This window comes from Panthera pardus, unplaced genomic scaffold (genome assembly GCF_024362965.1).
Source record: "Panthera pardus isolate Hobbes unplaced genomic scaffold, ASM2436296v1 HiC_scaffold_25, whole genome shotgun sequence".
Taxonomy (NCBI): domain Eukaryota; kingdom Metazoa; phylum Chordata; class Mammalia; order Carnivora; family Felidae; genus Panthera; species Panthera pardus.
In genome coordinates, this window is record NW_026526821.1 from 89,549,234 (window position 1) to 89,562,621 (window position 13,388).

Genomic DNA, 13,388 nt, shown 5'->3' on the forward strand with positions numbered 1-13,388 from the left:
AGCCTTGGAGACTCAGAAGCCCTCACAAGCCCTAGGTTGGTTTTTTGTTTGAAGGCTTGCTACAATAATAATAGAGAAATCTCAAAAGTTTCAGTTTTCATGCACCATATGCTGTATGTTCTGACTGGCTTCCAACAGGGAAAATTGCTAGCAACCAATGATATTCTTTTCCAGTGCCCCTTTTCTCCCAGTGGATCAGTCCTGTTGGAGAGCTGTGATTTTGGCTTCTAAAGTCTAGATGCTATTTCCCATCTTGCTGTGGGACAAGGAAGGAGATCTAGGTTAAGAATTCAGATTTCTTAAAGATTGATGAGGAGCTAGAAAGGTTAAGTGGTTTGAACAGACGTGGAACAAGTTGGTTATTGATTTTTCTGCTTCTCTCCCTTTTGCCTTTTATTCCCTTTCCCATTCTTCTCCCCTCCCCCAATCCCACTTACATTTCCAACCAGGTATATCTTTGCAAAGAATCTTTTTGAAAATGGTTCCCTCAGTGACATCGAATGGCATATCTATCAGGACTGGCATTCTTTTCTCCTGCAGGAGTTTGCCAGCCGGGTCAAATTACATGGCTTCATCTACCTCCAGGCTACTCCCCAGGTAATGCAGAACTTCAAGCCTTAAGCTTCCCAGCCATATGAAACCTGAGAGGTGACATTCTCCAACCCCTGATTTTCTGGTTGGAGAAATTAGATTGTGGGTATTATCTGGAGCGTGGTGGGTAGAGGGTAAACACCCTCCCATTCTGGCATCGAGTACCCCATTTCCCACAGGCTTCTGCAGTAGAGGGCTAAAGCAAATGACTGAAAGGGACTCTCTCAATGGAGTAACAACACAGAGAAAATTGGGAATTGTTTTTATCACCCAGGGTTTGCAGATTGGCTCCTCTGACCAGGTCACCTGTACTCCGTTGCCTCAACTTTCCCTTCTCTCCAACTGGGTCATCCATCAGAGTCTGGGGTGGTCTTGATGGTTTCCTGAATAGGATGCTGGGATGCAGTGGAGAGTTTCCTCACCTCACCCTGATACTACTGTAATTTATAGCTGCCTTTTTGTTGTTGTTGTTGTTTTGTTTTTAAATTTTTTTTAATGTTTATTTATTATTGAGAGATAGACACAGAGCGTGAGCAGGGGAGGGTTAGAGAAGGGTGGGGAGACACAGAATCTGAAGCAGGCTCCAGGCTCTGACCTGTCAGCACAGAGCCCGACGCGGGGCTCGAACTCACAAACTGCGAGATCATGACCTGAGCCGAAGTCGGTCGCCCAACCGACTGAGCCACCCAGGCGCCCCTATAGCTAGCTGCCTTTTGAACCTTGAGAATGGACTACAGAAGTTACATTTTATGACTCTCTGACTTGGACCCTGGAGCCAGCCTAGTATGCAATAGGGTGATATCATAGAAGGAGCACCAGGAAGGAGAGTCTTTGACCGACAGTGACCCTGGACGCCTTTCCCCTGGAGGGGTCCTTGTCTTTTAAATCCAGTGGCTGAGACTAGTGGTCTCCAAGGGCTCTTCTGGAGTGGGATTCTGAGTCAAGGCTGGAGGTATTTTTTGAGAGGTGTGTTGCTCTCGGCTTTTGAGACATATGTAATGTATAGTCAAATACCAGATACACTGCATAATCTTAGGAGGAAAGCTCCTTTCTGATTAGAGGCCATGCTTTTTATTTTTTTTATTTTATTTTTTCTAGAGGCCATGCTTTTTAGAGATGGGACTGAGCCTTGTGGACAGGGGCAGGCCTGAGAGCAGACGGAGCAGTCAGAAGATAGGTAGGAGAGCCCATCACACAGGCTTGCAGGAGCTGGAGAAAAGGCCAGCAAGAGTCTTCCTCACTTGCTTGTGCCCTTTGGAATGACTGTGAGAAGTGATGGTGACGGTGGTGGTGGTGATGATGGTGGCCGCGGTGGTGGTGGTATGACTGACACACCTTCCTGGAGAGACTAACTGAGCTCCTTCAGCAGGGGTGGAATGAGGGGGGTTGTTGAAAAAAAATGAGGGGCTTTGAAGGTTTCTTGCAACTTAATGGTAGAAAAAGCAGAAAAACTTTAAGACTGGTTGTGGATTTTGATGGTCTTTTGATGGTTGTAGAGCCAGAGACCCAGGAATGCTGATATCCTTCCCCAGAGTCACCCCTGACCCCCTCCTGTGAGATTCAGAGGTGACCATATCCGAGGGAAGAGAACAGACGTGAACACGTCTGCATGTGAAAAGCCATGCGAGTGCCCAATACTGTAGTACAAAGCCCTGGGAAAGAAATACTGAGTTTAGAGCATGTAAGATGGACCTCAGTAGGGCATTTTGCTCCTTTCTACCTGCTCTTCCTTAAATTCTAAAACACAGGCAAGCCAACCTAAAAAACAGTCAAAAGAGAAATGTCTGTTCCTCAGTGTCCCACCCAGCCCCATGGAATCAGGAAGAGAGTGCAGCCCTGCCGGGGACTGTCGGCAGCATGGAGCTAGTATGCCGGAATTTCCTGGTACCTGTGGCACCCAGGCTTGGGCTTGGGAAGTAGAGTGGCCAGGCCCACTAGCGGTCACAGTCCAGTGTCCAAGCAGCCTCTCTTCCTGCGGTGGTTGGTCAAGGGGGCAGATCAGCAAGAAGGTCCCCACTTGCTGTGTGCAGCTACACTGCCCTTCTTACATTCAGGTGTGTCCTTTTGTGAGGACTGAGATCAAGAGACACAGGTCTAAAGCACTGCTTGCATATGACTTTTGAAGAAAAGAATTTGTTGAGGGGCATCTTGGCGGCTCAGTCAGTTAAGCGTCTGATTCTTGGTCTCAGCTCAGTTCTTGATCCTACTGTCATGAGTTCAAGTCCTACATTGGGCTCCGTGCTGGGTGTGAAGCCTACTTAAAAAAAAATTGATGTAGCCTTACCAGTAAACTAAGAATTTTGCCGAATGTTTGAAGTAGGAGTTTACCTGTTAATCATGCTCCTTGGAATTTATACCATAAATATGCTCCCAAATGGACACAATGGCTCATGTGCAAGACAGCAGTGTTTGTAAATAACAGATTATTGGAAACAACCCAAGTGGTCATCGGTAGGGATCAGTTGAATGTATTGTGCTCTATCCATACATTGGAAAACTCTAAAGCCATAAAAAAGATGGGAAAACACTAATTGTTAAGTGAAGAAAAGCCAGCACAGGGGATGTAGTGGGACACCTTTTACAAGTACGGTGTTTTTTTTTAAAAAGTGGTGGTAAGAATGTGTATATGCATAAAATATTTCTGAAAGTATACAAAATTAACATTGGTTGCTGTGGTATCGAGAACTGGGCAGCTAGAAGTTGGGGGTGTAAAGCTGTGTGATGGGGAAGGGAGGAGAACAAGGGGAAATGTCTTGAAGCCATCAGCAGTAATGGGGGGGTGTATAGGCAGAAAGAGGAAGAAGAAAGCAGGTTCACGGTGAAAGAAAGTAGAAATGGAGAAGATGAAAGCAGGAGAAAAAGGTTAACAGAGCCAGGGAGACGAGGGCAGAAATGGACTCAGCGAACGGCGGCAGGCAACAGAGTTTTCACTGACCACTGGCTGTGCCAGCCCAGCGCTCGGCCCTGAACAAGACAGGCTCTGGCTCCCAGCCGCTGTGCTCTCAGAGCTCCCTGTACACGCCTCCCTCTGTCTCCTGAGACAGCTGAAATGCCACCGGCGGCCTGTGTTTCCCCAGGGCCTGGCACAGCGCCGGCTCTCCGAGTGGTGCTCAGGAGCTGGTACTAGAAGTAAAGGGGGGGGCCCTGCCTCCTCCAGGGAACACCTCTCTGACTCTGAGGCACAGCTGCTCCCTCCCTCATCTGAACTGCTACACTGAAGAAAGATCCAAAGCTCACAGTTTAGCACTTGATTCACTGTTTTGCGTGTTGGTTTACCTATTGTCTAAGTAAATTATAAAATCCCAAGGACAAGGACTTCATCTAAGTTTGGGATGATAGTTGATTAGGGGAAAAGATTGGCGAGAAGGAATGGGTGCTAGAAGTATTAACGTGTCAGATCTGTCTCTGTTAATCAGTTTGAAAAGTTGGACATAAGCTCATAAATGAAATTTGTTTACATGATTTCGTTCCCTTAGAGGAAGGGCTGAGCGAGAGGGAAACAGCAAGGACTCTGTGCGTCTTTGGGAGTATTGTGTGCTTCATTTGCAGCTAAAGTTTACATTTGGGATAAAGTTTTTTAAGTGTTTGAAAGAGGGTAGTCCTAGATCAGTGGGCTACTCCACCGGTTCTTCCCAGGACAGGTGACATTGAATGATGAAACGTTTGCCATGTGGAAAGAGGAAGGAAAGCAATCAGGCAAAACAAAGATTGGGAGCAAAAGTCTCAAGGTGGTAAAGAGCTCGGCCTGTCCTGCGGGTCCGATCTGGCTAATGGCACTGAGTCCAGGGAGGTGCTAAGGATGAAGGTGGAGAGGTAGGAGGGGTGGCCAGGATCTGGGATGGCCTTGTGCGACAGGTAAAGGAGGAGAAGACATTCTCTGGGCCAGTGTGCTTCAGACTTTTCTACCAGGTGAAGGCAGAGTGGAATCATGCACTCTCTGGAAAGGGGGAGGGAAGGAGAGTTAGTCTTAAGCCTCACTTTTTGTTTACTTCTTTGTTTTATCTTCGACCTGGGCAGAGTTTGCATTCTGCTGCAGACTCAGTGAGTGAAAGGATATGAAAGTCGTGTTTCAGATTTTCCATTTTGTAAATATGCTCCTCATGCTTCCTTGAACCTGGGGCTCTGTGGCTGTAGGTAGTACCGAGCCTGGGAAGTGTTCGCAGCAAGGAGCGCACCGCCACTCTCCTGCAGCACTAAGGAAGGGTGGGTGGAGGGGTCTCACTGGGAGGAGAGAGCAGCTTTGGCCAGGAACTTGACATGCCTTACCTTGGTGAGTCCTCACCAACTCCCCATGGGGTGAGTGGAGGGGAGGAGAGGGAAGCCCACAGAGCTTGCACCACTAGTACAAGGCGAAGACAGGAATCGAATTGTGGGTTTTCTGACTTTAAGGCCTGTGCTGTTCCCATGCACTTCACCGCCTCCAGAACGCAGAGAGCCAGAAGGCTCTTGCCACCATCTGAGTGAGAGGTGATAAGGACCTGACTAGGACAGAGGTGAGAGAGATTAAAGAGAATTTAGGGACTTCCTGGATGGGATTGGGAAGAAGAAAAAAAAGGGTTGATGAAGTTTGCCATTACCCTGTGATTGAATAAGAAAACCAGACAGTAGAAGCAAAGTCATGGCTTACCGTTCTCAGGATAGACATCATGAGTTGAGTCAGAGAGCCCCTGAGGACTGCATTGTCACAGCCAGGATAACACATGAGCTCAGCAGGGCCTGGGGATTGTCTTTTAGGTTTGCTGGAAGAGACTACACCACAGGGCCAGGGAAGAGGAGAAAGGAATTGAGCTGGCATATCTCGAGCAGCTTCACAGTCAACACGAAGCCTGGCTTGTTCACAAGACAACCAGGTAAGCAGAGAAGAGGGCAGCACCACACAGACACCTGCCTCCCTACAAGCCAGTTGCCCAAACATGAGTTCAGCACGCAGCCCCATAAGAAGGTTGAGAGTGTACCGAGTGGTTGGAAATGCCAAGCATTATCCAACTCAGAAACTTAAATGTTAGATGTAATCTGTATATGCTAAGAGACTTTTTATCAGATTCTGTTTCTCACCTTTTTTGTTTTTTAACATTCCCCTAGATTGAACATTGTGATTGAGGATAGTGATATAGTTAGCTCAGGGTGAAGGTCTGAAAATTTCTGGAGAAATTGTCCTTCTTACTAAGTTGACAGTCCTAGTTTTGGCCTCTCCTTCCTTCGGGCTCGGCATGCTATCCACTTGAAATGTGTAGGGCTCTGACCTTCCGTATCCATTTCAAGACTAAAGAGAAATTTCAGCCTTCCTCTTTCTGGCCAACTTTATTAAACTCTTTTTCAAATTGCTATTTACATGCCATTTCATTGAGAAGCCATGTGACTTTAGATCTCTTCTATGGATTACTAAGACTTGGTGAGTATGTGAAGGTTGGCTCAGCTTTCTTTTTTCTGTCCCCTAAAACGTTCATGCTTCTTACAAGGCTCCACTTTGAGGCTCTGCTGAACATTCCAGTGCTGGTATTGGATGTCAATGATGATTTTTCTGAAGAAGAAACCAAACAAGAAGAACTCTTGAAAAAGGTGGGGAGGATCTTAACTCCTGCATCTCGTGATTTTCCTTTATTGCACTTTTGTCTTTGCTTCAGACTTCAGAATGATGGTCTTATGCTTTGTGCTTCAAATTGCATTTCACACTCCAAAGCCCGTGGGACCTTGTACATGTCACAAATATAATCCCTATTCTCTAAAGTATTTGGGCTAATAATTGTTAAATAATTGACTTCCCAGCTAACTTCCTCCTCAAAGGTATTTTAGAACTGGGGAAATACAATTTATGGATTCTATTCCCAGCTCTGCCACTTGATACTGTATGACCCTGAGCAGGTCCCATTTCTCCCCCATGCCTATTTTCCCTTCCTCACAAAACCTCGTGGGCTCGGCTACATATGCAGTGTGGGTGGACTGTTGTAGAGCGCTAAAAATGTGAAATATAACTTTTGGTTTTTCTCTTTCGCACAGGTAAACACCTTTGTAAATAATCTGTAACCAGTCCCGGGATGTTCTGGCTCTCTGAGTTTCTAAAGCTGGAAAAATCCCAAGTCATGCACCTTTCCATCGCCTTTTGCCCCTAGAGTGCTCTGACACTCAGGTGCATGGTTTGGGTTAGCCTTCGACTTTGCAGTTACTGTCTTTTATGTCTCAAAGGCTTCTAAAATAAAGTGGAAGTTTTGCTTATTCTGTTAATCCAGTTGTTGGTTTATCCCTGTGCATATTTCTTGGTGCCCGCTCTGAATCTCCCTCTAGATGAGCCATTTTCACCTGAGAACAGCCATAGCTTTTCTCCTGAATCCTTCACCACCTAGACTTCCCTGTGTGCTCACTTGTTCCCTCTGATGCGCTTGGGCTGGGATTGTTCCCAGGACTTCCATCCAAGCCCTGCCCTGGGCACGAAGGAGGGAAGTACAGAGGTTCGGGAGAGTGTGGACACTCAGTGCAGGCCCCCAGCACTAGAGAATGGAACCCGAACTCCAGGATGCTCCTGTCTCTTCCCATCCAGCACTTTTGTTTGGGGGTGTGGGGTGCTCTGACCTTTGTGCTAGAGCTGAAGAACCTGGGCCAAAGGAAGATGGAGGGAGGGAGAAAACAAATCATGAGCCCAAAAGTCCCAGCATCTTGCATTTAGGATTCAGTCATCCTGGCACTCTGGCCTGCCCTAAATATACCCAGTGAGTTTCAGGTGATCTTAATGGAGTGACTGTGCTGGAAAAAGAATTTTTTGTGCTGCACTTCAAGCTCCAGGGACAATTTATTGTCAAGAGAAAAATGCATGGCTCTGTAGAATCGAAATGCTCCATTGCAAGAAGCCTGCACCTCCATGAATCCCTGCACTGAGCCCTTAACAGTCATGCAGGCACACAGGAAAACGAATAAGCTCAGAAGTCAGCGTCCCAGGAGACAGAAACCTGTGTTTCTCTTTATGCTTGGGGAAATGAGTGTGAGATTGGCTTCTGACAAATGTATGCTGTCGTGAAATGGAAGCACAGCATTTCTTTATCATACTTAAATTTTTAACCGTTTTATTGAGATACGATTCACGTACCGTACAATTCACCTAATTAAAGTGCACAGTTCAGTGGTTTTTAGTATGGTTGATAGGGTTGAGCAACCATCACCATAGTCAATTCCAGAATGTCTTCAGCACCCCGAGAAAAATTGCCAACCAAGTAGCAGTCACTCCCTGTTCCCCATCACCCTTACTTCTTCCACCCCAGTGCAGCTCTAGGAAGTCACCGGTCTACTTTCTGTCTCTAGATATGACTCTTCTGGAGATTTCATGTAAGTGGAATCACATAATAGGTAGCCTCTTGTGACTGGTTTCTTTCAAGGTTCTCCACGTTCAGCCATGTTGTAACATGCATCAGTACATCGTTCTTTTTTGTGACGAAATATTTCATTGTATGGATATACTACATTTTGTTTATCCATTCATCTATTGATAGACATGTGGATTCCATTTTGGGGCTGTTACGAATAATGCTATGAAAATTCATATACAGATTTTTGGATTTTAAATTTTCTTGGATATACATCTAGGAGTGGAATTACCAGGTCAAATGGTAACTCTGGAGGAACTGTTAAACTCTCCAAAGTGGCTGCACCACTTTACATTCTCTGCAGCGATAAATGAGGGCCCCAGTCTTTCCCGGTCCTTGCCAAAACTTGCTGTCATTTCGATTATAGCCGTCCTAGTATCCTATCCTGGTTTTGATTTACATTCCCTGATGGCTAATGATATTGAGCGTCTTTTCATGTTACTATTTGTTATTTGTATTTCTTCCTTGGAAAAATACCCAAATCCTTTATGCTTTCTTCAGTTATTTGGCTTTTTATTATTGAGTTGTAAGAGACTTTGGATATTCTGTGTACAAGTTTTTACCAGAGACATGATTTATAAATATTTTCTACCATTCCCTCGGGTGTATTTTGATAGTGTGCTTTGAAGCGCAAAAGTTTTGAATTTCGACCAAGTCTAGTTTGCCACTTGGGCTTTTGGTGTCACATCTAAGAAAGTTTTGAACAATCCAAGGTGACAAACATTTGCTCCTAAGTTTTCTTCCAGGAGTTGTATAGTTTTGGCTCTTCCATTAGGTCTGTGGTTCATTTTGAGTTAATTTGTGTGTGTGGTGTAAGGATTGACTTCGTTCTTTTGTATGCACATATCCAGTTGTCCCACCATTTGTTGAAAAGATGATTCTCTTTTCCCATTGAATTCTCTTGTTAGTGTTGTCGACCCCCTTGTTCTTGTGTTTGTTTGCCGCTTCAGGCTTTGGACAAGACCAGGGATGAACATTGGATGGTAGGTATGTTTTAGAAACTCGGTGCTTTTGGTTCGTTAGCTTTGAGGGGCCCAAATGTTTAATTCCCATTTACATTTTCAGGAACCACTAATGTAAAGCCAGAATAAGAGCACTGGGACCCCACCCTTCATTCGTTTAATCAGTCATCAAATATTTGTGAGTATCTCCTGTATGCTAGAGACCAAGGAGATAACAGCACAGCGGAGGCAGGCTGTCCTTACCTTGCAGAATTCGCCATCGGATGGTGAGGGTGAAAGAGCAGACAAGTAATTGCTTATGTGGTGAGCGGTTCAAAAGGAAACATACGGGTGTTCCGTGGGGGCTTATGGCAGAAGGAGCCAACATAAGCTGGGACAGCCCCCCCTTAGAAAGTGGCAACTGTTCCGAATTCTGAAGAATTAATGGGGCAGGGTATTCAGGCAGAGAAAAAGTCACGTGGCAATGTCTTTGTGTGAGAATGAGGCATTAGGCCCAGCTTCTCAAAACCACATAAGACTAGTGGGTTTAGAATTTAGGAATACGCTCCTATCCTTCACCTTCTTCACTTAGAAAAAGCCTGAAAATCTAGAAATTCAGCATTTCTTTCCCTGCATAAACTTTGCCCTTCAGAATGTGAATGTTCCGGGGGTGCCTGGGTGACTCCGTTAAGTGTCCCGACTCGATTCTGGCTCTGGTCATATTAACACAGTTCATGGGATCAAGCCCTGCATTGGGCTCTGTGTGCTGACAGCACGGAGCCTGCTTGGGATTGTCTCTCTCCCTCCCTGTCTGCCCCTCCCCCCTTTCAAAATAAATAAATAAACTTAAAAAAAAAAGAATGTGAATATTCTGTAAGATAGCACCATGGACAGTCTACCTGGGTAAAATAATTTGCCATTTTCCAAATTGGTAGTGAGATGGTCTAGAGAGACTGTTTTAATGAGGACCTTAGCATTCGAGGAGGGACAGGTCTGGGAGGAGTGTTTAAACACAGAGACCCAGCACAGCACAGTCACACCAGGCCGGTGACTGTCCCACTCCCATTTAGGCTGTGCTCCAACGTCAAATAACTTAGATTAGCACATAAAAATAGAGTTCATTCTCACTTGTGATGTCGTAAAACCTACTCTTCCCGAACCGGAATATTACCTTGATGGGTTTGTAATGTGAATTGAGATTGTGAAAGTTCTCAAACTCTCCGGCGTTTAGCATGAAAGGAGAAGGTGGTGGTTTCAGGGGAAAGGCTGTTTATTTTATGAAAATGCTAGAATCACAGGACGATGAAGCAGGGGAAGAACATGTGCTTTAAAACTGCAAGACTGCTTACCCTTCAGCCTTCACTTTTAAGGAGTGGGCAGTTTAAATCTGGACCACTTTCTCCTTGGAACTTTCTCCTTGGTCTCTTCTGTGTTCCGCTATTTGGTCCCTCCCTTTCTGTGTCCTTAGCTGACTCCTCATTTCCTCCTCTCCTCTCAAGTGTTGGCGTCCCCAAGGCACCCTTGGTTCATTTCTGTCTTTACCCACTGTGCTGAGTGATCTTGTATTCCTTTTTTTTTTTTGCTGCCATATCAAGTTACCACAAATTTGGCTTAAAGTAGCACAAGTTTATCTTCTAGTTCTGTAGGTCAGAACTCTGACGTGGATTCTCTGGAGGACAATCTGTTTCCTTACCTTTTCTGTCTTCTAAAGGCTTCCCACATTCCGTGGCTTGTGTCCCCTTCTTCCATCTTCAAGGCCAGCAACTACGTCTCTGACCCTTCTCCCGTGGTCACATCTCTCTCTGACCACAGCCAGGAAAGTTTCTCTGCTTTAAGGCAGAGTACTCTCCCCATCTCAAGATCTTTAGCCTTAACTACATCTGCCAGGTCCCTTTTGCTATTAAGGTAACATATTTACAGGTGCCGGGGGTTAGGGTGTGGATGTCTTTGGAGGGCTGTTAACTCACCCTTGCAGAGATCTCAAACACCATCATAGCTCCTATTGTTATCATGGGGTGAGTACTTCTCAAGAACTTGGAAACGTGGAAAATGTGAATCATTTGCAATAGCAGAGGGAATAGTGCAAAGAACTGTATCCCCATTACACAGACCCAATCAGCCTCAGATCACCAGAAACAAGCCTGTAGTTTGACAAAACCAGATTTATTAATTCATTGTGATGAAAGGGACCTCACCAGAGTAACTATGGGTGTCTTACCAAACGGGAAAAGAGAATTAAAGGATCTGGGGGAAGGATAGAGTTTAGGTAAAAATGTAAATGAAGCAGTGCTTTGATAGGCTCAGAGAAAAGCAGGTCTCCGTATACGGGAGTCAACGCCTGCCTGGTCTGAACTGCACTGCAGGCCCAGGTTCATTTCCTTCAAAAGCACAAAGTGAATGTTGTGTTCAGAAGCCCCTTATCTGAAGCTCCAAACCTGAATTGCAAATCAAGACCGTTTCTCTGTGTCAAAGTGACTTAGATCCTCCCAGCAACAGGAGGGTGTTTCATTTTTACTGATAAAATTTCAAACGGCAAACTTTCTGACGGTCCATCATTTCAGAGAACAAGGTGAGCTCAGTGACTCAGAAAGCAGTAGCCACGCAAAGAAGGGGGTGGTTATGACACTTTAGCAGCAGCGTGCCCTTGGGAGGAGTAGTGTTTCATGGCAGCTTTGTAGCTGGCCTTACCTGTGCCGTCTTCCCCGCCTGAGATGGTAGCACGGCTTTTGTTTTCTTAGTCTGAGCTAATTTTTACTTTCTCACCCACTTCAGTTATTTATTCAGGGCCAGTTTTGTGTCACCTGTAGCCAACCCACCACTCAGATTGTTTTGAAGCAAACCCCAGACTGGAGGGTGACGTTTAAAGCTAGATCCGTGTGGACTTCTGGGTGTCATTACCTGGATCTCCCTTCCGCTCAGTGTGTGCAAAACAGAGTTCTCACCCCACCCTGCCCCTTCCCCCTCCCCCGGGACAACAAAGCCTGTTTCTTCACGAGGTTGACCACGTTAGAAGCCTTGGAGTCATCCTTGCCCTCCAGCTCTCTTCCAATCCCTTTCTCACCAAATTCTGAAATCTCTCAATCTCTGAAATCTCTCAAGTCTTCCTGCACCTCATTGTCTGCTCTCTAGTTGAAGGTGTAGTGGGCATTGCAGTCGACTCCCCCAAATGCATTCACCCCGCCTCCTTTTTCCTAGCGGTCACATGGCTCCCTTCCTCGCATGGCCATGCCAGGAGTGGCTACGATGCTCACTCCTTACCCTGCCCGCCCATTGCTACTACCAGCGACCATCTGTTCCCCAGGCCACCTCACCTTATTCCCGGCCCTTATCTGCAGTTTCACTTCCCGCAGCTCAGTTACCAGCAGTCAGCCATTGTTCTGGAAGCAGATGATCCTCCTTCTGACGTCTTGAGGGAAAGTCCATAGTAGCCTATTGCTGTGTCATAATGCCTGTCATTCACCTCACTTCGTCTCATCACGTGGGCATTCTATCATCTCCCAGCATCACAAGAAGAAGCGTAGAGTACGGCACAATAAGATATTTTGAGAGAGAAGGGGCATTCACAAAACTCCTATTACAGTATGTTGTTATAATTGTTCTAATTTGTTAATCATTATTGTCAATGTCTTACTGTGCTGCTTTATAAATCGAGCATTATCACAGGTATGTATGTGTAGGAATAAATAGAGTATGTTTAGGGTTTAGTACTATCTGTGGTTTCAGGCTTTCACTGGGCATCTCGGAACGTGTCCCTCTCAGATAAGGGGGAGACTACTGTACAGAAAACCTGTAGCTGCTGTGTAAAAGGATAGCTTCAAGTCAGGTCTTCTGCCAGCCCCTGCCACCAGACAGCCGCCCCCCAGCCCTTCCTGTGTGGAAGTATTAGAGCTGCCATGTTTTTGTAAGTTTACCTCCCACCACTCATACCTTAAACCCCACAGGACTACCCGTGGGTCCAGACGACATCTTGTGTTTCCCACATAACGCAATGCTTCTCTCTCGTCTTCTGCTCTTTTTTTACCAAAAGGGATACTGATTCTGCCAGTCCCAAGTCTACTCCTGTCTCTGTGAGGCTCTTCCCTCGCACCACCCAGAAGGAACTGGTGTTTGTGCTCTTGGACACACTGCTGATTCAACTATGTCCGACCATGTGCCAGACCTGATTGAAAGTTGTCTGGAGACCAATGGGCTTTGCCATTTTTGACACAGACCATGTCTTGGTCACTTAGCACAGTGCCTGGCATTTCTCTATTTACTGCTACTTGGTGATACAGACTTGCCCGATATAGACTCGCTAAATAAGTGAATGATGTAAGTGGAGACATGTTGTGCCCTTTCTGGGGCCATTGGATTTGTGAGCTCCATAGTATGGTCACCAAATTATGAAGTGTCTTCTGTGTGCTAAGCACTACAAGGATATGCAAAAAAAATTCTGAGCCCAGATCCCATCCTCAAGTTGTCAAGGGAGCTGATGATTGCTGAATGCCTACTGTGTGCCAGATGC

General features: G+C 45.8%; 1 protein-coding gene across 5 annotated transcripts in view; it reads left to right on the top strand.

The window, feature by feature from the left end:
* The window catches only part of DGUOK (deoxyguanosine kinase), a 29,295-nt gene extending 22,482 nt beyond the window's left edge, over nt 1-6,813 (top strand). For 3 of the 5 annotated variants that reach the window (XM_019442043.2, XM_019442068.2, XM_053890835.1), the window contains 4 exons: nt 450-597; nt 5,326-5,441; nt 6,051-6,150; nt 6,589-6,813. In XM_019442043.2, the coding sequence (XP_019297588.1) occupies nt 450-597; nt 5,326-5,441; nt 6,051-6,150; nt 6,589-6,615 (391 nt within the window). In that variant the 3' untranslated portion in view covers nt 6,616-6,813. The other 2 variants (XM_019442052.2, XM_019442061.2) reach the window with 2 other exon arrangements.
* The last annotated feature ends 6,575 nt before the right edge of the window (nt 6,814-13,388 follow it).